At 35.2% G+C, this 24,531-nt stretch overlaps 2 protein-coding genes across 4 annotated transcripts; both read right to left on the reverse strand.

The window, feature by feature from the left end:
• Positions 1-133: 133 nt before the first annotated feature.
• On the reverse strand, positions 134-3,868 carry LOC141837948 (glycine--tRNA ligase, mitochondrial 1-like). Of its 2 annotated transcripts, XM_074725318.1 has the most exons (10): positions 3,362-3,834; positions 2,635-3,017; positions 2,415-2,532; positions 2,079-2,273; positions 1,777-2,001; positions 1,414-1,473; positions 1,142-1,222; positions 761-1,047; positions 642-703; positions 134-507 (listed from the first exon to the last, which is right to left on the reverse strand). In XM_074725318.1, the coding sequence occupies exons 1-10, from the start codon at positions 3,737-3,739 to the stop codon at positions 272-274; spliced, it is 2,025 nt and encodes a 674-aa protein (XP_074581419.1). In that variant the 5' UTR covers positions 3,740-3,834; the 3' UTR covers positions 134-271. The 2 variants fall into 2 exon arrangements, with proteins under 2 accessions (XP_074581419.1, XP_074581418.1); XM_074725317.1 differs by having other exon boundaries at positions 642-1,047; positions 3,362-3,868.
• A 1,289-nt stretch (positions 3,869-5,157) lies between these two features.
• On the reverse strand, positions 5,158-24,183 carry LOC141841234 (coiled-coil domain-containing protein SCD2-like). 2 transcript variants are annotated; one of them, XM_074729377.1, is made up of 17 exons: positions 23,711-24,183; positions 22,899-23,068; positions 22,152-22,227; positions 21,967-22,008; positions 21,827-21,890; positions 11,557-11,605; positions 11,454-11,481; positions 10,884-10,958; positions 10,658-10,768; positions 10,464-10,524; positions 9,836-9,952; positions 9,615-9,736; positions 9,376-9,445; positions 8,510-8,551; positions 8,343-8,383; positions 6,501-6,627; positions 5,158-5,387 (listed from the first exon to the last, which is right to left on the reverse strand). In XM_074729377.1, the coding sequence occupies exons 1-17, from the start codon at positions 24,071-24,073 to the stop codon at positions 5,308-5,310; spliced, it is 1,638 nt and encodes a 545-aa protein (XP_074585478.1). In that variant the 5' UTR covers positions 24,074-24,183; the 3' UTR covers positions 5,158-5,307. The 2 variants fall into 2 exon arrangements, with proteins under 2 accessions (XP_074585478.1, XP_074585477.1); XM_074729376.1 differs by lacking the exon at positions 5,158-5,387 and having other exon boundaries at positions 6,539-6,627; positions 8,343-8,400; positions 23,711-24,165.
• Between the last annotated feature and the right edge of the window lie 348 nt (positions 24,184-24,531).

Raw genomic sequence — 24,531 nt, forward strand, 5'->3', positions numbered from 1 at the left:
ATTACACGTATCCATGCGATGCCCTGCATGGCACGATGAATCCTTCATTTAAACCCAAGTATCGCCTCGATCATAATCTGGTGTGTTAACTGGTTTTCTCTAAAGCTAACAGCATAGTCAATGTGCGATAATAGAAAGTCGAATAGAAACTCAAGCAAATGGAAGTTGGAAATGGTGGAATTATTGCATGTCATCATGTGTTTGATTAGAGTGATAAAAGACAGTGATTTAGCACGGCAAATCACCTGTGAACTTGATCTTCCTATTCTATCTATTCGTCTTCAACATGTGTAGCTGAATGGGTTGGGTATCTCCACACCATGTCGCCCCATGTGCTTTGTCCGTCTATTATCTCTTTCATAACTAAAGCAGCCTCGTCGATGCTTACACGAATCTGCTGCTTACTATCTCGCTCTCGGATGGTAATGCTGGTGGTCGAATCAACAGTAATGGCAAAGGGTACACCAATCTCATCTGTCCTCGCATATCGCTTGCCTATTGAGGTACCTGCAGATCCCGATCATGGAAAACAAAACAAAAATGAAATATGTTTTATGTTCATTCATGGACCAAATATTATCAGAATAGAACCTCCAGCTTCATGAATGCCTCTGGAAATTTCATGTTATATAACTAATTACCTGTCGTGTCCATAATATGCGATATCCCAGCCGCTGTTAGTGATTTTGCAATGACTTTGGCTACATCATCAAACTTTTGCGTCTTGACTAATGGGAGGACAGTGCATTTGATGGGAGCCACAAGCGGAGGAAAACTGAAAACATTCAGTTGCTCATCCTCTGCTTTGCTTGGTCTTGTGTAGAAAGAATGTTCGAAAAGGCAGTATATAATCCGTCCAATACCAAAAGATGGCTCGATGACAGATGGTGTGAAAACCCTTTGATGTTCCTTCTTCTTCTCCAAACTAATTGAAACCATGTTTTTCTTGATGGAGACAGTTTTCCCCAGAGTACAGACATGGAAATCCACTTCACCTTTCGATTCCAAAGTCGTTTTCATGTCCATAGCTTCCTTTTCATTCATAGCCTGTGCATGGGGAGATTTGGAAAGAAATAAATAAAATAACTCTATGCCATAATAACTAGTCGATGATTGGATCGTTCACAAATTTAACACTCACCTCCAGTGCTTCAACAACCATCTTTTGATTGCCCTTGAACTCGAGACCAAGTTCTTTTTTTGATGGCACAATAACTAATTTCTGAAATACAATCATTAAGAATTGTACTTATTTATTTCAGATGCTGAAGCTGAAGAGGCAGCATCATCTATGGAATATAGTTCATCCCAAAAATCTAAATTCTAAATAAGGAACATCTATAAACTACCTGAAGTTTGAATTGATTTCAAGGCAAACACAGAAAGTAGAGATAAAGTAGGAGAGAAGCTTACCTCGACTTCTCTTGCTTCTGAAAATTTCTCATGAGCAACCAGTGGAACACCACTTTTTTCCTGTTGATACATGAAATTCTAGTATTACATGCTAACCCTTGAGTAAACAATAAAAAAATGTCAAATCTGTTCATGGTGAATTTATTTGCCTCATCACTCTAACCAAATAAAAAAGTAAACAAGGGTTTGGGAACAAGTCCTATATATAAATTATCATATTTTTCATTTCACCTTTTGATATATCTTTCTATCTATGAATGCATTGCCTTAAAACAAGTAATGTTCTAAAAAATCATAAGATTTCAAACTCAATAACTACAATATGGAAAAGGAACCACAAGTTGATAAGGTACAATAACTCACTGAATGAGCCCGTAAATCATAAGCAGATCTATCAGCAATTCCAACACATTCAATCCAGCCATATGAGCACTCTATCTCTGCATCCCAACAGTCTGCAGCATAGTGTGCCATTTCATTTGGAAGGTGCTGCCTGAAGCGCAATCGATCTTTGTCTATTCCAAGGTGTGTCAAAAAGAGATACACTCTCCCGATGAAGTAGCCTAGTGTTTCATTATTGACAATTCCCTATGCAAATGATATTTGAATATGAATGATAAAATTTTCAGAAAGAAAAGAGATTGAAAAGTAGCTAGAATACAAACCTTTGAGACTGCTTTGCCAAGAATCATTGGACTTGCTGATTTTCCTGCAAGTTGCTCCCCCCTTGGGAACATCAAAAACTCAAGCTCAGCAACGTCACCAAATTTAGGGTGAGATTTGTCATCAGGATCCACAAAATGCTCAATCTCAGCTAGAGTGAATTCACGAACTCTTAGAAGACCTTGGCGAGGTGAAATCTGATCAACATAGATAGCTAAATATTATATTGAACAAAGACACAAGTTCATGCTTTGACAATAAATAGAAAACCTTCAAATATTCCAAGCTTAATGTCAAACCTAAGATGAAGTAAAAGGTTCTAATAGGTGGAACAACACCTCATTTCTAAATGCCTGACCAATCTGAGCTGCTGCAAATGGAAGCTTGTTCCCATTGTAATAGTACAAGTCTTTGAAATTCACAAAGATCCCCTGTGCAGTTTCTGGCCTCATGAATCTACAACCATAGCATCCACAAAGGAAGAGGAAATTTTACAAATGGGAAAATAGTATAGAACCTTTGAATTGACAAAATTAAGTTTATTGCATGCTATCTCACCCGGGGCTGAGGCCTGATGGCCCAATGGACGTCTGGAACATAAGATTGAATGGATAAGGATCAGAAAGTGGATTCTTGGTATCAGGAGCTGTGATCTGATACTCTTTTAGTTTTGCTCCCAATTGCTCGGCAGAAAGATCATCCAACACAGCGATGACATGTTTGAACTCTGCAGCCTTCTCTGAGGATAAGGTCAGGTCCTTCTCCAGCTTCTCCTTACAGAAGTCCTTGAGCAAATGGTCAGCACGGTAACACATCCCTGTCTTCTCATCTTTAACCATCAGATCAGTGAATTTATCCACATGTCCAGAGGCCTTGAGAACAATCTCAGGAGTGACGCAGGGACAATCCACCTCCAACATATTCTCCTCCAGGACAAAATGCTAAAGCAAAGAATCAACAAATTCAGCACACTGAAAATAGTCATCTAGGAACTAAAAAGAAAACAATTTGGAGAACCAAATTAGAAAAGGTACCATCGTCAATGCTTCAACTATCATTAAAAAGTGTTAGAATTAAAAAGCCTGCTATAAGCTAAAGAGTGTTAGAAACCTTAGTATTGAAGAAGCAAATATCAAATCTTCAATTTTGTTTTCCCCAAAGTCATCAATTTTTTTAAAGGGAAGTATCGTTAGATCTTCTGTTTGAAGTCGTTAGGGAAAAATTTATGCTCAATTACACCATCAGTACGCCGATCTAGTAGTAGAGATCAAGGAATTTGTCTTACCTGACGCCAAAACGCAAGGACGTTGGACTTCACGGCGCACCCGGGCGGACCGTAGTCGTAAAGCCCAGCGACGCCACGGTAAATTTTGAAAGACGGGATGTAGAAAAGCCTCCTCTCGAGAGTATTGACGACGGCCTGTCGGAAGGCTTCCCTGCTCCCAGCGGCACTGCCGCCGTTGCCGGAGAGGGCCGCCTGGAGACGCCTGGCGGCGGCACCTGCCTCGACTTTCAGGTTGTTGAGGGCCTCAACGGCAGCTTCAATCTCCGCTTGCGAGGCGCCGGATCGGACCTTGAGGTTCCGGACGGCGTCGGCCTGTGCGTCGACGGCGGCCTGCTTCTCGGTCAAAGCGAGCCGGAGGGATTCCTCGGAGGTGGCCATCGGCAGCTGGATCGAAATGGCGAAGACGGCGGAGGAGAGGAGGCGGAGACCGGCGGATACTGGGAGAAGGGTTTTGGAGCGGGTTGCGGATATGGAAAGGGTGGCGAATAAATGGGTAAAGAAGCGCATAAGACTGAAGGCTCAGCGATAGAGACAGAGAGGTCAGCCAACAGCAAGATATTTTTAGGACAAGTTTATTTTGACCCTCCAATTACTTGATTTTCTTTTTTTTTTCCTTTACAAATGACGAGGTGAGTAGGAGATTTTTAGTAATTATTAATTGAGTAAAATTCTTTTATCAAAATTAATTAAAAATATTATATACAAAGCACTTCTATCACTTAAAAATATTATATTATTATTATAATATTATAACAGTTACTTAAATAACTACTACAATAATTACTAAATAACTATAATAATAAAAAACTACTATAATAATAATAACTATAATAATAAAGGCAACAAATGTCCTTTTTTATTTTTGCCCATTAAATATCGACGCCTCTCAGTTCTTGTTTTGAACATTTTGTCCACAAAGGAGGAGTTAGGACCAGGAATATAATATTTTTAGGAAATTTTATTTTGACCCTCTAAATTATTGTTTTCGATCATCTTGTTCCAAGGCGAGGTCAACGAGAACTTTTGGTGATAATTACATTTTTGACATTCCTCATTTTGATTTTGCTTATCTTTATTCCTTTGTGATTCCGCCAAAGGTCTCTTTTCTCTTTTGCAAAGTTCAACTACCTTCTTCACTTGCCATGGGGAAAAATGTTTCTCCATCAATGGCAGAGAGAGCTTCTCCCTCGAAACTAGTTTGCTTTTCACTGCAAAAAGTACGTGTTAACAGTGAAGCAGTGTTCCCTTCTCCACTGTCATGTATCGGCCATAGTTCAACAAAAATCATGTGGTACAAGATCAAGCTCATTTGAGTAAGCAAGCGAGCATGAGCTACATTTCTTACATGCTCTCCAACTTGATTGTATCAGTTAGAATCTTTTCAAACTCCTCATTCTAATTAGCTCTTAATCATCAAGCCAAGATTTAAAACTCATTCCGAGTTAAAATCTTAATAAAAGCTAAGCCAAAACAAGTGCATTGACCACCAAACAACATATTTACTTTGAACTTTTTTTTTGTCCATCTTGAACTTGGTATCATCATTTCAACACTTAAGCTGAGTTTAAAGAAATAACATGAATAGCTAATGTACATTTTTTTGGGGGTTATTTTTGTTCTTATTTTTCCATCTAAGAAAACTCAACCTGATGAAGTATATAGAAAGTTCATTTCCAGCGTCTTGGAACAAAATTTTAATCCATGACAAAAACATCAACACTAACATAAAAAAAAAACGATGAAAAAGTTCTGAAATAAAAATATAAAATGGCAAAAGAAAAGATGATTTGTGAGAAATCTTGAATGACAGGTCTAAACATGTTTTCATTGCTTACAAGTACAAAATCATAGGAAAGGAAATGCACAATTTTATTTTATTTTTAAAAAATGTTCCACCGTGATTTGCCAAGGAACTTAACAGACGCTCTTACCTTTGTTTTAAGGCTTTACTCAATTTCCTTTCGGGATGCTTCCCACAATTGCTGTTCGATACCCAACTTCTTCAGTTCCGTTAAACCTCTCTCCACTGCAATAGAGTAACGTAAATCAAATAAAAAATAAACAAAATAAAAACTGATGATAAATAGCACTTCAACTAAATTGATGAAATCTTAGGTTAACTTGTTTTCAGAAACAGACATGATCAGGTTTATTATTGATAAACAATAGAAAAAGAAAAATATTGTTCATATGATAAAAAAAATGGAGTGGTTACGTAAGAAGATTTAAAGGATACTATGCAATTTTAGACGGGGGGGGGGGGGGGGGGGGCATGATTTTCAACCAACAGAAAGAAGAGTTGGCAAATAGAACAACAGACATAGTTTGGGGCAACAGCCAATCGATTCTAACCTGTGTGATTCCACAAAGAATGCTGGGAAAATAAAATAAAGTAATTTTGCAGGAAATAAAATTTAGAGCATTCTTATTTCGAGTCGAAGCACTTGGGCAGGACAACATATCTTAAACAGAGAGGGTCCACCCTTGTTTTAACTTTAAAATCTCTTATCCATAGAGGTGACTGACAACCAACGATATTAAATTAGTAATCGATAATATTATGTCAGCGACAATGGTACCAAAAAAGATATGTCCATCACCCAAAAGGGTGGTTCAACAACCAAAAGGGTGTATTAAGAATTTTCAAACACACAATTCACATTGCCATTCTGATGTCCCACAGGCTCGAGCTGTCGACTTATCAATGAGCTAATTAATATCATAGAAATTTTCCAACATCCATCGAGGTGGTGTGAACATACAGAAAGATAATTGATAGGCTATATAGAAAGACAAACTGAATCAGGACAAGGCATGGACAGTCAATTCAAAAGATCATTAAGACAATAATTTCCATATGGTGAACTCAAAATTATTGGACGAATGACTTGTAAATTATGACTTGCATATTAGTGCTTCAAATAAAAAGAAATAAAATAAATGAAGAGCATTCCAACCTCTACATCTTTGGTTTAAAGGTTACTGGGAGTTAACTATATCCTGCAGGACTATAAAAGTTGCATGCACTAGTGATATTGCCACAACCAAAACCTTACATTCTCCAATAAATAGCTGACAATGATGGTCTATCAATGGAATTGCTAGAATGATGCTATGTAGAAAAGTAAGTGTATTTTACCATCGACAAAATCATGAGAAGTGGGAGACTGTCCAATGCGACCAAGCCAAAATTGCAGCCGCTCATCAGCAATGTCTTCTTCTATACCGTGGGCTTTGGCTCTTCTCCAGAAATATATAAGCCAAGCCTACAAGACCAATCCTTTTAGGCTCGCAATGAAAGATGACCTTATCAATGTACTAGTTGAATTTGGCTAGCAACTTTCATGAGGTGTCTCAGATCTAGATGTTCGAAGTCAAATTCCAAAATCAAAGTACAACTCCGAAACCACTTAACAGAAATGTGATATTTAATATAAATTCCTAGGTCACAACAATCATAAATTTGAGCCAAAATCATCACTTGCCGAACATCAAATTTTTTGACAAAAAAAAAAGACATTTAACATATACACTCTTACATATATGTATATTTATAAATTGGTCAATGACACTCTTACATATATGTTTAGAGGCACCTGAGTCCATGAGTCTAAAATCAAGGGGTCTATATCCCTCTTATATATATGTTTAGAGACTCCCAAATGTAGAATCAAGAAAAATGACCAAACGGACAATATATACCTCCTAAGAAGCCTTAAATATTTCTTTGTTGGAAAAAAAGTAACAGAATTAAACTAGGCTACATGAACCATGGAAGATATGCTACCTCGATCTTTGCGACCTCTTTGTTGGTTCCTTTGAAAAGTTGACATTTTTTATTATTATTAAAAGAAAGGATCAACCAAAAGAGGTGAGTTGAATCTATTAGCTAAGATAACTAGGTTGGTCCTAATCCAGGTGTGGGCTGAGCCAGCTGCTGGTATTGGGTTGATGCAATGCAGCCTGTGAGAGAAGAGGGACTTGGCATGGGAGAAGCTTGAGAAAATGAGAAGGTGAATCTTGATCTCTTCTGGATCACAGCTAAGATGTCAAGTAACAATTTGGACTTACACAACAGATGAAAGATGAAAGACAGGAGGAGAAGATGTCGATGAAAGAAACTCATTGTGAAAGATGCCAAGAGAAGAGTTCATACACTGCTCACTGGAGGAAGAAACTTACACTCTAGGATGAAGAACGGAAGAGGAAGGAGCAAGCCAAAGAATGTCTATAAAGTGCCCAACCAAGTAGGCATCCACAACTTCTTGATCTGCCAGAATGCTTGGCTATGGAAAAGCATATTCATCTTGAAATCTTGTGATTTCAAGACAGAAGGTGGAGAAAGAGAACGGACAATGATTGTGGGGGATTGAAGTAGTTGTTGGAGGTGTTGGCAAAGAAGTGTGTTGACTGAAGATGTTTGCAGAATGATGCATGCAAAGAAAGGAACATATGAAGATCAACATCGACAAACATTGTTGACAACTACACAATGAAGAGGACCAAAACTTTCTCTGCTATCATGTTACATTTAAGAAGGAATTGTTCCTTATGATAAAGGTATCCCCCCTCTCCCTATAGATGTATTATAAGTCAATAAGTATTTGATATATATACCCTTACATATATGTGTATTTACAAATTGGACCATAATAAAAATGATACATTCAGGATGCCAATACTTGGCAAGAGACAGCTACGGGATCATAATTGACCATATTAATAGCTTCAGAGTCCAAAACGAAAAGAAAAGATAACAGACTATTGCAATTAAATTATACTTTGTAATGAAAAGTAGCAAAGTATGCTTGGAAAATAATCAAGTAATTAGGCTTCCATGTATTAAAGTATGCTTAAAAAAGGAATTAGATTGATATTAATAACTTTCATCATATATGCTAACACAAAGGGTAACAATGTATGTTCATAAGGAAAAGCAATGCATCAAACATAATGTTTCATCTAACGAACTGGAAATCACCTGCTTGAATGTAACGTCTTCTACCTCTTCTTGGCATAGTTCTGCAATAGCATAAAAGCTATGAGCATAACAATGCAAAGTAACTCTAAATGACATTACAAAATAGAATTTGTTATAGAAATAAACAAAATGGCTTTACAAAGTAGCATCTAAGAAATTGACATTACCAAATGACTCAATAAATTTTGGATCTCCAGGAGCTTTGAAATCTGAAGAAAAAAAGGCAATGAAGTAAATTAGCTTCTACTCTCTCTATTTCATACTGATGTAAGATCAGAGCTTGGATTGGTTTTTTAAAAATAAAATAAAATAAACTTATAATGCAGTCTGTGTTGGATATAAATAATATTTTGCATCAGACACTATGGACATAGGCATATTTAGTGGATAAGTAGACAAACAAATGTCCATGATTGACAAAAACTGAGGATAAGTTGATCAAATAGAACAACAAAATATAATGGTAACTTTGTAAAATCATAGTTGAAATGGTCGATTTACATGAGAGAACTTTCCCATTAACTTCTTTGTCAGACTGTCATACTGGACTAAAATGCTTAATCCCAAGTTAACAGTTGTTCATCCATCTAAGCTTGTGAAGCTTTTCGATTAGCCACAACTCACCATATGGGACTAACCTGAGATGTTACAATCTCTCAAGCTTAAGACTTGGCAGTTGGCATCTCATCAACACCCAAAGTCCAACTCATAACCCAATAACCCAGAATATTCCCAAGCAGTGCCATGTGATTTTCAATGGTGGATACACCATCATATAGGTAAACCTTTCCAACACCTCACTATGGCCATGATTAGGTCTGCTATCAAATGAAATGACCTGCTTAGATAACATAACTGACTAATTAACTTGCTATGTTCAGCCATTGACCCATAATGTTTAACCCCAAATTAACAATAGATCTTCATCTAAGTTTATGAACCTTATCTATTAGTTCACAAGTCACAATGTGGGAATAAACTGGGGTGTCATGTCAGTTAAGAAAATAATTGAATTTTATGTTAATTTAAGTACCTGAAAAAAATTGACGAATAAAATTTGGTCGTCGGTGCTGAGATAACGCAAGGATGACCGCATCCTCCACCTTGAAATTAGTAATTACACATATCATTATATACTACAAACAGCTCAAAAACAAAGGTTACAAGAAGAAAGATATAAGATCTATTTGAAGTAATCAGAATGAACATCTCCGAAGAAGAAAACAAAGGCTGGCAAGGAAACATATTTAGCAGGAAAATATAATAAAGTACCTTTAAAGATATTAATTCCCGAAGACCATTCTCAACTGAAAGCATGCTCTCTATGTTGCCTTCTCCAGTAACATCACTTACCTCATGTACAAGGTTATTTCTTCTTTCAGACTCAAGGTTCCCTATTCAATATTTAAATCTGAGAAATAATAAATAACAAATAGTGCTCATGCAAGAAGACTAATCGCATGGTCAGAGGATCTTGTTAGCAATAAGCTTGCCTCGGTTATGTGATTTTTCCTTGGTCTTTTGACCAGCAGAAATGACAACCTCAAGAGGAAGAGGCGCTAACGAAGACCAATGCTCATGTTTTGTAACAGCAACCTCTGGATAGATTCCTAGAAATCACCAGGTAAACAATAAGATCAATGAATCAAGCAGTATTTCTTTGTACAATGAGACACAAATAGCCAATGCAAATTTGATGGGGTGAGATTTTGTTAACTACTAATTTAATATCCTTAGTATTTCTTTGTAAATGAGACACAAACAGTCAATGTCAACTCTATTTAAACAAGAGCATGTGCAACTTGAAAAATAAACATAAAGGACAAGAGGAAGGGATGATTAGGGGAGTAAGGATGAAACGGGAGGTTGTGTCACCAAGTAAAACCCATGGCATTCTCCTTAAACGAGGAAATCAGAGACAATAAATTCTAAACCTAATAAAGTGCCAAAATTAAAAGTGTTAGAACATGTTTTTTAAATGGAAAACGACTAGTTGCACCCACATCTATAGTGCTATAACATCATAACTAATAGATAAATATCAAATGTGCAATTGAACCATGTATGGCATAGTATATATTCTCAAATATTTATAATAAAAAATTACAGAAACCCAATTACCATACTGAACTGCCAAACCCCAGTAGCGAGCAAGCCAACACCTCTTCAAGACAACCTCTTCCTGCAAATATGGAAAAAGAACGTTGTCACAAACTATTTGTACAAACTAGCCATAAATGAACTCAAATGAAAAGAAACAAGTCATGTAGGTGTATAATGAAAAAAGTTGCCACTATTTATCCAGGAGTGTTCACCATCTCCTCCTCAGATAAGATCATCCTCTGTGTCATTAGCTGAAGAGACTTTGCTTCTGATTCGACTTGCCTGAGCTGTTCTATTGCCACTGCAAGTTCTTCCTTAGCAGACTGCTCTCAACACAAGCAAAATAAAAAAATAAAAAAATCCCAGAGAATTAGTAAAATCATTCAGTAGCTATAGATCTACTAAATGTGTATAGCGGGTAAGTCGTAGTAATAGCACCTCTACTTCTTTCCGGAGTGTTGTTATTTCTTCATCCTTCCCATCCCTAGTTCGTCTGGCATTTTCAAGAGCAGCCTGACAGATATTTCAAAGTGGCATATATTAACAGGATTATAGTGACCTATGTTGAGTAATCTACATGAAGTTTAATAAGTTTTGATGGTTTATATCATGTCAGAATTTCATCCTATGTAAAGGCAAAGTAGTCTTGGTTGTTTTCTAGTAAATCTTGACCTTTTCCTTCATTTTCTTAAGCATATAATACAAGCAACCAGCTGCAGCCACTAGCAGATGCTCGACTTTTGGAGAACCAAGGATACAAACATAAAAACTTATGATTTTGCTCAGCATTTTCATCACTGTGCTCTTTAGCAAAGGTGAACCTTTTGAGTTGAGAATCATATATCAATATGCTAGTTAGAGTGACATCTGTTCATGAACTTCGCTTAACATCAGCATTTTTGTACTATTTAAATAACCTTCAATTAGATCTCACAAATATAAGAGTATGAAGTTTAGATCATAAAAAGTTCTTATCCAATAATCAGTGACATCAAGGCAACATGTTACCTCTCTTTGAAGAAGTGCTGCTTCCTTCCTGCACAAAAATCAGCTGAAAAATCATAGTCTCAGCATAGAGACTTGGTTATGTTGCTAAGAAGTTTATTATTACCTACTCAATAACCGGGCTTCCAAAGATACACCTTCTCCAAGGGCAGCAACCTGCATGGATGAGATGAAAAAGGAAATTCTCATTTTCAGATTTTGGAGTACGATACTATGATTACATATGAATACTATTAACTTAGTATTCAACAACGATTCAAATCTTGAAAGTTGAAACTAGTCAATCACTAAATGCCGAGATAGTGCAATAAATGAGGTAACACAAGATAACAGGCCCAATTCTATGTGTAACAAATTAGAATCATGATGTATGATTAGGGCATGCATCTATTGCCGGAGAGATCATGATGCTAAGCAATAAGAGAACACCAGCAACAAGTCAAAGCATGAATGTCCTTTTCCAATTAAAGAAAGACCCCAGAGTAGAATATTCTGTTATACTATGAGCCAAAAAAAAGGAATTTAGTTTGCCACCATCCTAGACTAACTCCATGTATGTTGATTGGACGTGATTAGCGGTCCATAAGATAAAAGACCTAGCAATTATTAAACTGCAGTTAAGTCTAGGTATGCTGGTTAAGTTTTTTTTGGTTTTCGCACTAAATGTGTTGGAAGGTGGTTGGCTCTCAAATAACTTTCTTGGAAGAGAAAAGGAGTTGTACTATAAAGACTTGTATTATAAACATGACTTGTCTTGCAACTTTACATTACATGAATTTATACTACTCAATAGAAATCTCTAGACCACACATCATTAATTAGATACATGCATTTATTCGATCTAGGTACATAAATTCAAGATTCATATATCATCTTGGTTCATGTACATCAAGCATTTACTATGCTTCATGAATTCAAGATTAATTCCACTTCTAACACTCCCCTTTAAATTTGAATCTTCCTTGCTCCAAGCATGAACCTCAATCTTTGAAAATCATCAAATTTGACTGGCTTGTAAAAATATCAACAAGTTGATCCATAGTCTTCACATACTCAAGTTCAGTTTCTTTCTTTGTAATGTATTTTCAAATAAAATGATATCTTATGACAAAATGTCGGCTATGTTTATGAAACACCGGATTCTTTTTCAGACTTTGAGCTGACTTATTATCAATCATGATTTTTGTAGCATCTTCTTGTTCCAAATGAAGTTCCTTTAACAATCTTCTCAATCATATAGTATAACAAATGCAAGAAGTAGCTGCAACATACTCCGCTTCACAATTGCAAAATATCACAATAGCTTATTTTTTTGAACTCCATGAAATTGTATTATTTCCCAAAAAGAATATAAAACTAGTATTTTTTTCTATCATCAATATGTCTGCTATGTTCATGAAACACCGGATTCTTTTTCAGACTTTGAGCTGACTTATTATCAATCATGATTTTTGTAGCATCTTCTTGTTCCAAATGAAGTTCCTTTAACAATCTTCTCAACCATATAGTATGACAAGTGCAAGAAGTAGCTGCACCATACTCAACTTCACAATTGAAAAATATCACAATAGCTTGCTTTTTTGAACTCCATGAAATTGTATTATTTCCCAAAAAGAATATAAAACTAGTGTTTTTTTCTATCATCAATATGTCTGCTATGTTCATGAAACACCGGATTCTTTTTCAGACTTTGAGCTGACTTATTATCAATCATGATTTTTGTAGCATCTTCTTGTTCCAAATGAAGTTCCTTTAACAATCTTCTCAACCATATAGTATGACAAGTGCAAGAAGTAGCTGCAACATACTCAGCTTCACAATTGAAAAATATCACAATAGCTTGCTTTTTTGAACTCCATGAAATTGTATTATTTCCCAAAAAGAATATAAAACTAGTATTTTTTTCTATCATCAATATGTCTGCTATGTTCATGAAACACCGGATTCTTTTTCAGACTTTGAGCTGACTTATTATCAATCATGATTTTTGTAGCATCTTCTTGTTCCAAATGAAGTTCCTTTAACAATCTTCTCAACCATATAGTATGACAAGTGCAAGAAGTAGTTGCAACATACTCAGCTTCACAATTGAAAAATATCACAATAGCTTGCTTTTTTGAACTCCATGAAATTGTATTATTTCCCCAAAAGAATATAAAACTAGTGTTTTTTTCTATCATCAATATGTCTGCTATGTTCATGAAACACCGGATTCTTTTTCAAACTTTGAGCTGACTTATTATCAATCATGATTTTTGTAGCATCTTCTTGTTCCAAATGAAGTTCCTTTAACAATCTTCTCAACCATATAGTATGACAAGTGCAAGAAGTAGCTGCAACATACTCAGCTTCACAATTGAAAAATATCACAATAGCTTGCTTTTTTGAACTCCATGAAATTGTATTATTTCCCAAAAAGAATATAAAACTAGTGTTTTTTTCTATCATCAATATGTCTGCTATGTTCATGAAACACCGGATTCTTTTTCAGACTTTGAGCTGACTTATTATCAATCATGATTTTTGTAGCATCTTCTTGTTCCAAATGAAGTTCCTTTAACAATCTTCTCAACCATATAGTATGACAAGTGCAAGAAGTAGCTGCAACATACTCAGCTTCACAATTGAAAAATATCACAATAGCTTGCTTTTTTGAACTCCATGAAATTGTATTATTTCCCAAAAAGAATATAAAACTAGTGTTTTTTTCTATCATCAATATGTCTGCTATGTTCATGAAACACCGGATTCTTTTTCAGACTTTGAGCTGACTTATTATCAATCATGATTTTTGTAGCATCTTCTTGTTCCAAATGAAGTTCCTTTAACAATCTTCTCAACCATATAGTATGACAAGTGCAAGAAGTAGCTGCAACATACTCAGCTTCACAATTGAAAAATATCACAATAGCTTGCTTTTTTGAACTCCATGAAATTGTATTATTTCCCAAAAAGAATATAAAACTAGTATTTTTTTCTATCATCAATATGTCTACTATGTTCATGAAACACCGGATTCTTTTTCAGACTTTGAGCTGACTTATTATCAATCATGATTTTTGTAGCATCTTCTTGTTCCAAATGAAGTTCCTTTAACAATCTTCTCAACCATATAGTATGACAAGTGCAAGAAGTAGCTGCAACATACTCAGCTTCACAATTGAAAAATATCACAATAGCTTGCTTTTTTGAACTCCATGAAATTGTATTATTTCCCAAAAAGAATATAAAACTAGTGTTTTTTTCTATCATCAATATGTCTGCTATGTTCATGAAACACCGGATTCTTTTTCAGACTTTGAGCTGACTTATTATCAATCATGATTTTTGTAGCATCTTCTTGTTCCAAATGAAGTTCCTTTAACAATCTTCTCAACCATATAGTATGACAAGTGCAAGAAGTAGCTGCAACATACTCAGCTTCACAATTGAAAAATATCACAATAGCTTGCTTTTTTGAACTCCATGAAATTGTATTATTTCCCAAAAAGAATATAAAACTAGTGTTTTTTTTCTATCATCAATATGTCTGCTATGTTCATGAAACACCGGATTCTTTTTCAGACTTTGAGCTGACTTATTATCAATCATGATTTTTGTAGCATCTTCTTGTTCCAAATGAAGTTCCTTTAACAATCTTCTCAACCATATAGTATGACAAGTGCAAGAAGTAGCTGCAACATACTCAGCTTCACAATTGAAAAATATCACAATAGCTTGCTTTTTTGAACTCCATGAAATTGTATTATTTCCCCAAAAGAATATAAAACTAGTGTTTTTTTCTATCATCAATATGTCTGCTATGTTCATGAAACACCGGATTCTTTTTCAGACTTTGAGCTGACTTATTATCAATCATGATTTTTGTAGCATCTTCTTGTTCCAAATGAAGTTCCTTTAACAATCTTCTCAACCATATAGTATGACAAGTGCAAGAAGTAGCTGCAACATACTCAGCTTCACAATTGAAAAATATCACAATAGCTTGCTTTTTTGAACTCCATGAAATTGTATTATTTACCAAAAAGAATATAAAACTAGTGTTTTTTTCTATCATCAATATGTCTGCTATGTTCATGAAACACCGGATTCTTTTTCAGACTTTGAGCTGACTTATTATCAATCATGATTTTTGTAGCATCTTCTTGTTCCAAATGAAGTTCCTTTAACAATCTTCTCAACCATATAGTATGACAAGTGCAAGAAGTAGCTGCAACATACTCAGCTTCACAATTGAAAAATATCACAATAGCTTGCTTTTTTGAACTCCATGAAATTGTATTATTTCCCAAAAAGAATATAAAACTAGTGTTTTTTCTATCATCAATATGTCTGCTATGTTCATGAAACACTAAATTCTTTTTCAGACTTTGAGCTGACTTATTATCAATCATGATTTTTGTAGCATCTTCTTGTTCCAAATGAAGTTCCTTTAACAATCTTCTCAACCATATAGTATGACAAGTGCAAGAAGTAGCTGCAACATACTCAGCTTCACAATTGAAAAATATCACAATAGCTTGCTTTTTTGAACTCCATGAAATTGTATTATTTCCCAAAAAGAATATAAAACTAGTGTTTTTTTCCTATCATCAATATGTCTGCTATGTTCATGAAACACCGGATTCTTTTTCAGACTTTGAGCTGACTTATTATCAATCATGATTTTTGTAGCATCTTCTTGTTCCAAATGAAGTTCCTTTAACAATCTTCTCAACCATATAGTATGACAAGTGCAAGAAGTAGCTGCAACATACTCAGCTTCACAATTGAAAAATATCACAATAGCTTGCTTTTTTGAACTCCATGAAATTGTATTATTTCCCCAAAAGAATATAAAACTAGTGTTTTTTTCTATCATCAATATGTCTGCTATGTTCATGAAACACCGGATTCTTTTTCAGACTTTGAGCTGACTTATTATCAATCATGATTTTTGTAGCATCTTCTTGTTCCAAATGAAGTTCCTTTAACAATCTTCTCAACCATATAGTATGACAAGTGCAAGAAGTAGCTACAACATACTCAGCTTCACAATTGAAAAATATCACAATAGCTGGCTTTTTTGAACTCCATGAAATTGTATTATTTCCCAAAAAGAATATAAAACTAGTGTTTTTTCTATCATCAATATGTCTGCTATGTTCATGAAACACCGGATTCTTTTTCAGACTTTGAGCTGACTTATTATCAATCATGATTTTTGTAGCATCTTCTTGTTCCAAATGAGGTTCCTTTAACAATCTTCTCAACCATATAGTATGACAAGTGCAAGAAGTAGCTGCAACATACTCAGCTTCACAATTGAAAAATATCACAATAGCTTGCTTTTTTGAACTCCATGAAATTGTATTATTTCCCAAAAAGAATATAAAACTAGTGTTTTTTTTCTATCATCAATATGTCTGCTATGTTCATGAAACACCGGATTCTTTTTCAGACTTTGAGCTGACTTATTATCAATCATGATTTTTGTAGCATCTTCTTGTTCCAAATGAAGTTCCTTTAACAATCTTCTCAACCATATAGTATGACAAGTGCAAGAAGTAGTTGCAACATACTCAGCTTCACAATTGAAAAATATCACAATAGCTTGCTTTTTTGAACTCCATGAAATTGTATTATTTCCCAAAAAGAATATAAAACTAGTGTTTTTTTCTATCATCAATATGTCTGCTATGTTCATGAAACACCGGATTCTTTTTCAGACTTTGAGCTGACTTATTATCAATCATGATTTTTGTAGCATCTTCTTGTTCCAAATGAAGTTCCTTTAACAATCTTCTCAACCATATAGTATGACAAGTGCAAGAAGTAGCTGCAACATACTCAGCTTCACAATTGAAAAATATCACAATAGTTTGCTTTTTTGAACTCCATGAAATTGTATTATTTCCCAAAAAGAATATAAAACTAGTGGTTTTTTCTATCATCAATATGTCTGCTATGTTCATGAAACACCGGATTCTTTTTCAGACTTTGAGCTGACTTATTATCAATCATGATTTTTGTAGCATCTTCTTGTTCCAAATGAAGTTCCTTTAACAATCTTCTCAACCATATAGTATGACAAGTGCAAGAAGTAGCTGTAGCATACTCAGCTTCACAATTGAAAAATATCACAATAGCTTGCTTTTTTAAACTCCATGAAATTGTATTATTTCCCAAAAAGAATATAAAACTAGTATTTTTTCTATCATCAATGTCTCCTGCAAAATTGCTATCACAATAGCCCGTCAACTTGTAGTTGCTAGAGAATGAATATAAAATGACATAATCAAGAGTACTTTTAATATAATGAAGTATCCTCTTAGCTACCAATATGTGAAACTCAATTGGATTCTTCATAAATCAACTCATAACTCCAACTGCAAATAAAATATCGGGTTTTGTACATGTCAAATATCAGGTTTGCAATTACACATATCGAATTTCTTGAGAACCTCTTTCGCATAGCTTTCTTGTGAAATAGAAGTTCCATCCTCAATTTGCTTTACTTAAATCCCCAAGAAACAAGTTATGAGTCCCATGTCAGTCATCTGAAATTCATACTCATGGCTATCTTGAATTCTTCAATCATTGTTTGATTATTTTCTATACAAATGAGATCATCCACATAAATGCAAATAAGTAAGAAACTTTGACCTTCGTCTTTCATATAGAGTGCATACTCGTGGGTGCAACTCAAAAAATTATTTTCTTGTAAATATTTGTCAAGTCGATTGTTCCAAGCTCTCGGCACTTGTTTAAGCCCATAAAGTATCTTCTTGAGCTTCAAAATCTTATCTTCGTGCCCCTTAACCATATATCCAATAGGTTGCTCAATGAAAACATTCTTATTAAGATAACCATTAAAAAAGACAAATTTAACATCAAACTGATAAATCTTTCAATGATTTTGAACGGCCTACTGGAGCAAATATCTCATCATAATCAATACCTTATTTTTGTTTGTAGCCTTTAACAATAAATCGTGCTTTATACCTTTCTACTTCTCTATTGGGATTTCTCTTTGTCTTGTACACCCATTTGACTCCAATAATCTCATGGTCTTTTGGAAGAGATACTAACTCTCAAGTATCATTCTTCAGAATGGCTTGAATTTCTTCATCCATGACTCCTCTCCATTTCTTATCCTCTTTTGCTAATTCAAACTTAAAGGTTCAATATCTTCAAGTAAACAAAACAAATTCATTTCATCAATAGCATGAGTCTCATTATAGATATCATCAAGGCTTCGATATTTTGAAATCTTCTCTTCCGGATATGATCCTAGTGTAATTGATAAACCAAGTGCATGTGGAGTTGTTGGTGGAGTTGATTCTTCTTGGACTTCTTGTTCCACATCAAAGGAAGGAAATCACAAGGCCCTTCTTCTTCCTCAGAGCTCCAATCCCATGATACATCTTCATTAAATTCTACATCTCTGCTAATCACAACTCTTCGTTTGTGTGGATTGTACAATTTTTACCCCTTGAAATTTTCATCATATCCAATGAAAATAAATTTCTAACTCCGATCAGCTAATTCAGATCTTTCTTGTTTGGGGACATGTGTAAATGCAATGGATCCAGATACTCGTAGATGTGACACGGTTGGCTTCCACCCACTCTATGCTTCTTGAGGTGGTACATTCTTCAAGCTCTTTGTTGGAGATTGATTTGAAAGATACACAACACATGTCCAAGAAACAAGGATTGTTCCACATCATCTTCCTTGTTGTCCATTAGATTTGCATCTTCATCTTCCATATTTGATTAACACTCCCAAGAATAATGTCCAAACCTATAACAAGATTAACATTCAATTTGAGATTTATTTCTTCTATCATCATATGTCACATAATTACCTCTTCCTCTTGCTTTTCCACGACCTCATGCAAATGTTTATTTTTTTAATCAAACTGAGAGGGTTGCTTATCTCTCCCTTGACCATGATCATGTACCGAACCTCGATCTTTGCCACGTCCTTGGCCTCGACCTCTACTAGAAACACCTCCTTTGGTCTTCAAATTGATCTTTGCTTGTAATACATGTTCTGATTGCTCTTGCTTTCCACAATTCATCCTTTCTTCATGAGTCTGTAATGATCCATTTAATTCATCAACGGTCATGATCTCTAAATCTTTGGACTCTTCAATTGCAACATAATTAAACTTTGTGCTAAGAGAGCATAGTGTCTTCTCAATTACGCGAACGTCAGACATGGTTTCTCCAAGTCTCTTCATTTGATTGACAACAACTAAAATTCTTGTAACATAGTCAGAGATATGTTCACTCTCCCTCATAAAGAGTGATTCAAACTCAGCCCTTAGAGTTTGGAATCGCACCTTCTTCACCTTGTCCACTCCCATAATACAGTTGTGAAGAATCTCCCACGCTTTCTTTAATGTTGTCTCATTGGTTATTTTCTCGAACATGTCTTCGTCCAAACCTTAGTGGATGATGGTAAGAGCACATTGATCTCTCTTTCTTTCTCCAAAACATCCTTTTGGTTTTGAGGTAGAGTTGCCACATCTAAGAGATCTTCAAAATCATTTTCAACAATATCCCACACTCCTTGAGATCCAAGAATAGCCTTCATTCTAAATGACCAATTCTCATAGTTGAGTTTGGTAAGTTGGGGGTATTGGAAAGAAAAGGATTTTGATGTCATTGGCTTTGATACCACTTTGTTGGAAGGTGGTGGACTCTCAAATAGCTTTCTAGGAAGAGAAAAGGAATTGTAGTATAAAGGCTTGTATTATAAAAATGACTTGTCTTGCGACTTTACATTACATGACTATTTATACTACTCAATAGAAATCTCTAGACCACACATCATTAATTAGACACATGCATTTAATTCTATCTAGGTACATAAATTTAAGATTCATCTTGATTCATGTACATCAAGCATTTACTATGCTTTATGTATTCAAGTTTAATTCAACTTCTAACAAAATGCTCTAAGTTACTAATTCATTATCCTCTAAACAAATCTATAAAATAAAAAATAAAAATAAAAACGAAGATAAACAAAAATACCAACTCAATGAATAACATTGTAAATTCAAATAACATTGGCAATAAGGGGGTCATTAAATGTATTTTTCAACCATTAAACAAATTTCATAGTGACCATCAAGTTAAGTTAAGGTTCAAAAATGGTTTTCATTACTTGGAATATTATGTGTGAATATATTGATTTGCTGCCCAGTACCCCTTCACAATAGATTAACCATTGGTCACCTTCATAAAAATGGCTTTTCATGGAAAAATTAAAATTGAAGAGATCGGCCTAACTTGTAGCAGAACAAGTCCCCATTGCTCAAAAGAAGTATTTGTAGTAAGGTAGATTGTTGTAGGGTGGGAATAAATAATCTCACAGAGAAATACATGATTTCACACAGAGAAACAAAGAGAACTTGAATTTTATTAAATTGGGAGATAAATTAACAACGGAAGGGTTAGTGTCTCTTTTACAGACCCTAATATTGACTTATTATCCAAAACATTAACCAAGAAACAGTATATCCTTTAATTACTCAGTAAACAAATAACTAATTCCTAAAATATATCCTGTTAATGTAAATTTCCCTACTTTATTTTTACTAGTTCAAATAAAATGTATAACTTTCAAAATAAAATAAAAATTAAAAAACTTATAGCTTCAAAACTTTTGATTTCAAATTGAAACTTTCTACTTGTAAACCACATGCATGCAACCTGTTATGAACTCATGTTAGGAAAGTGGTTTGCAAGGTGGTTGTGCAATACTATTCTTTCAACAAAAATTTCTGTACTTTTTGGGAACTTAATATTGCTTTTACTTATGAATACAGACAAAGGAAACTTGTTATTATAGTTAAGTTATAAAGAATTTTCTGTGTTTAGATAATTCTTAAATGGAGCATAGCTCATTCTGTTCTCCCTGTATGTTCTTTTCAAGAGTATTTTTATCTACTAATTTTTTTAAACAGTTTATACTCTTTCTGTTTAACTGCAGTGATCTTAAAGTGTATTCCATCAACCTAATATAACCACTAACAACTACAAGGCTATATAGAAATCATAGAAAACAGGGTATAATATCCTTCAGCTGCCAACATGTACTCAAAATGTCTAACTATATACTAAGTTGTGGGCAATAATTACAAAACCATTTTTGGTTCCCCAGCATAGGTTACTATTTTATTTCCTAATTATCATAATGCTTGGAGCATATAGGTAGATGGATTTAAAACAAAAAGGTTCAATTCTTGCATGTCCAAATGATCTAAGAACAAGCAAACAAAGAAGTTAGAAATCAAAGCATTTCTGAGGAGTAAATGCAACTTAATATTTAGCTTGTCAAAAGGAAAGAAAAAATGTAATGAAAAAAAACAAACAAACTATCCTGTTTCTCAAGCTCCTTTGCCCGGGCCTCAGCATTCTCACGTCTTTCTTCAGAAAGTCGTAACTAGATGAAAAGAATCAATAATTTAATGCCACAAAAGAATTTTCAGGCTTTTTCTGCCGATATAAAATAAGCATACCTTCTCAACAATATTCTCATTTTCTTCTTGTAGCATATCTAGCTGCAGAAGAAGTAAAGTCAGCCTCAATGATGCTTCTAAAATGATTTGCTTTTCACTAGAAGAATTTACCATCACAATCCTTGATGATTGATTATGTCAAGGAAAAAAATTATGGTTCACAAACAGAGTGTGTTGGTTGATACCTCATCCTGCAGTACAGAAGTTTGTCGTTGAATTCCTGTTTCTCCTGAGTTAAGATGTTTCATATCTGATGGCAATCTGCAGCATATTTCAGACATATTTTGCATAATTTAGAACATGATGCAACTTAGGCACCTAGACTTGAGACAACATAGACTTAGAGATAATTTGAGTGTTTGGCATATGCAAGATATCAAAAATTTTCTCAAAAGAACACAGAAAATAACTAGACCACACAGGTCGTTATAGGGTTTAGTTAGTTGCGCATAAGCACTTGTTTTCTTTCCTTCTGGAAAATCTTTTCAAAAGGAAAAGAAATATGCCCCTGTATTTTCATTACCTTCCTTTATAGTGTATAATATTATACTTTTTCAAATGGGTGGGGGGAGGGAGGAATTCCATCCTTCTTGCCTGATTTACTCTCCACTCTTCTCTTTCCATCTCCTTTTGTAATAAGTTGCATATCGAACCCCAAAAGGCAGTTTGATTTGGAAAAAAAATATTACATTGTCTAGTCTATCATAGAGAATAACATAGGATCTCCAACCAGCCACACAAACCAACAAATTACATAAAAGAGATAGAATATTCAACGTTATGAACTGAAGTGACATCATAATCATCTGAGTTATATAGAATTACCACCAAATCTTAACAAGTTGAATTTTCTAGTGCACAGAAACAGGATGCAAGGATTTATGGAATGACAAACAATAGCATATGCACCATAAATCAAGTAATGTAGGCACCTTTTTTCTCTCCGCCTGTCAACAGGAGGTTCAATTGGTGGAATAGGTGATGGGGTCATTAAGGTTGTTTGAATAGGAGGCACCAAGGGAAAAGGACGAACAGAAATAGATGGCCTTCCAGCTGAAGAAGAACGAACCGAAGGAGTATTCTCTATAATGTTCCGACCTAACTATTCAAAACAAAACAAATTTGAATTAGCTAGCACTCCTCAAGAAATTTTCAGTGTAGTGTTAAATTGAAATATCATCACTAATAGAAGATTAACTGTGAACTCAGTAGAAACTATTAAACAATACTTAAGCAAAAAAGAATCAGATTGTTTTAACTTACATGGTGGAACAATATGCGCTAAAAAGAGAAGATCCAGAATTTGAATAGGCTACTAAACAATGGAAATCAGATGAAACTATAAACAATTTCCCATAAAGAAAAAAAAAATATTGCAGAGCAGATTTCCTTGTTTAAATTATAAAATCGTGGAGTTTGGATGGACTGACAGAATATAACAATAGACTTACCGATACTCGTAAATAATGCATGACATACATTAGAAGAAATGCAGTTGCCCCATTGAAGAAAAACTGCGTTTGTTTATTAAGTTCAGTGGCGGCGTACAAGAGAAAATAACATTATTGGAGATAATCGTCACAACATGTTTCCTTCTTCTATGGAATGTAGGTCAACTCAGTCTAAATAGTTCGAATGATCAGATGAAAAGCCCGAAGGCATTTCTTTTTTCTATAAGCTAGGTTATCTTGTACTTAGTCCATTTTAGTGAATCAAAAAGCTCACTCAGCATTCTCATAATTACCGCAGGCGACGGAGATCTATTTGCTCTCGTCATTAGGGAAGCCCCACCGACGGAGGAGCTCCCATTACTTCCGGCCGAAGGACGCGGGGCGCCATACCGGAACCCCACTCCGACGGAGGACGGGATCTCGTCATCTAGCTCCTCCTCCTCCTCCGCGGCGGCGCTCTGCGAGGCCATGACCTGCGCGAGGCGCGCGGCGGCGGCCCTCGCCGCAACGTTCTGCGTCCGCCTAGCCCCGGTGAGGCCCGAGGCCAATGCCGAGCGGTGGTGCGCTGGTGACAATCCCGGGGAGGACGAGGCGGTGCTGTTCGAACCACCGCTTCGCTGCCGGCCGTACGGACTTCCCGCTCCCCGCCGCTCCATCGCCACTTCACTGTTCGTCGAGCCGCCTCTCCAACTACCTCTCCAGGGCACAAAGCGGAGTGTCGCCCGGAGCAGTAAATGGAGCTTGAGCACTTCAGATCTCGCCCGAAGCAAAGAAGCAGCAAGAGAGAGAGAGAGAGCGCGATGTGTCTGCATTCTGCGCTGTCGTGGATGTGGTTACCACCGGTGAGTATAAGACTGTATTGTTAGTCGATGAGACTAAATAAGTGAGTCCTCATGTGGTCACCTCAGTTATGATTGGATAATAGATTGGGTAATTAAAAACTTGGCTAAGTTGACGACAGTTTTTTCAAAGGTAATGATTTCCTAAACTTTGTCTTTTAAAAAAATATAATGAAGGAGCCCTTATTTATAGTTCTTACCGAAAATCAAAAAGTAAATTATTTTTTTAAATTCAACTTAATAAAAAATGTTTGTATAAAAAAAAATCAAAACAA

Source organism: Curcuma longa, chromosome 11, assembly GCF_044706935.1.
Source record: "Curcuma longa cultivar G26 ecotype Majalengka, Jawa Barat chromosome 11, ITB_CL_G26_1.1, whole genome shotgun sequence".
NCBI classification, from domain to species: domain Eukaryota; kingdom Viridiplantae; phylum Streptophyta; class Magnoliopsida; order Zingiberales; family Zingiberaceae; genus Curcuma; species Curcuma longa.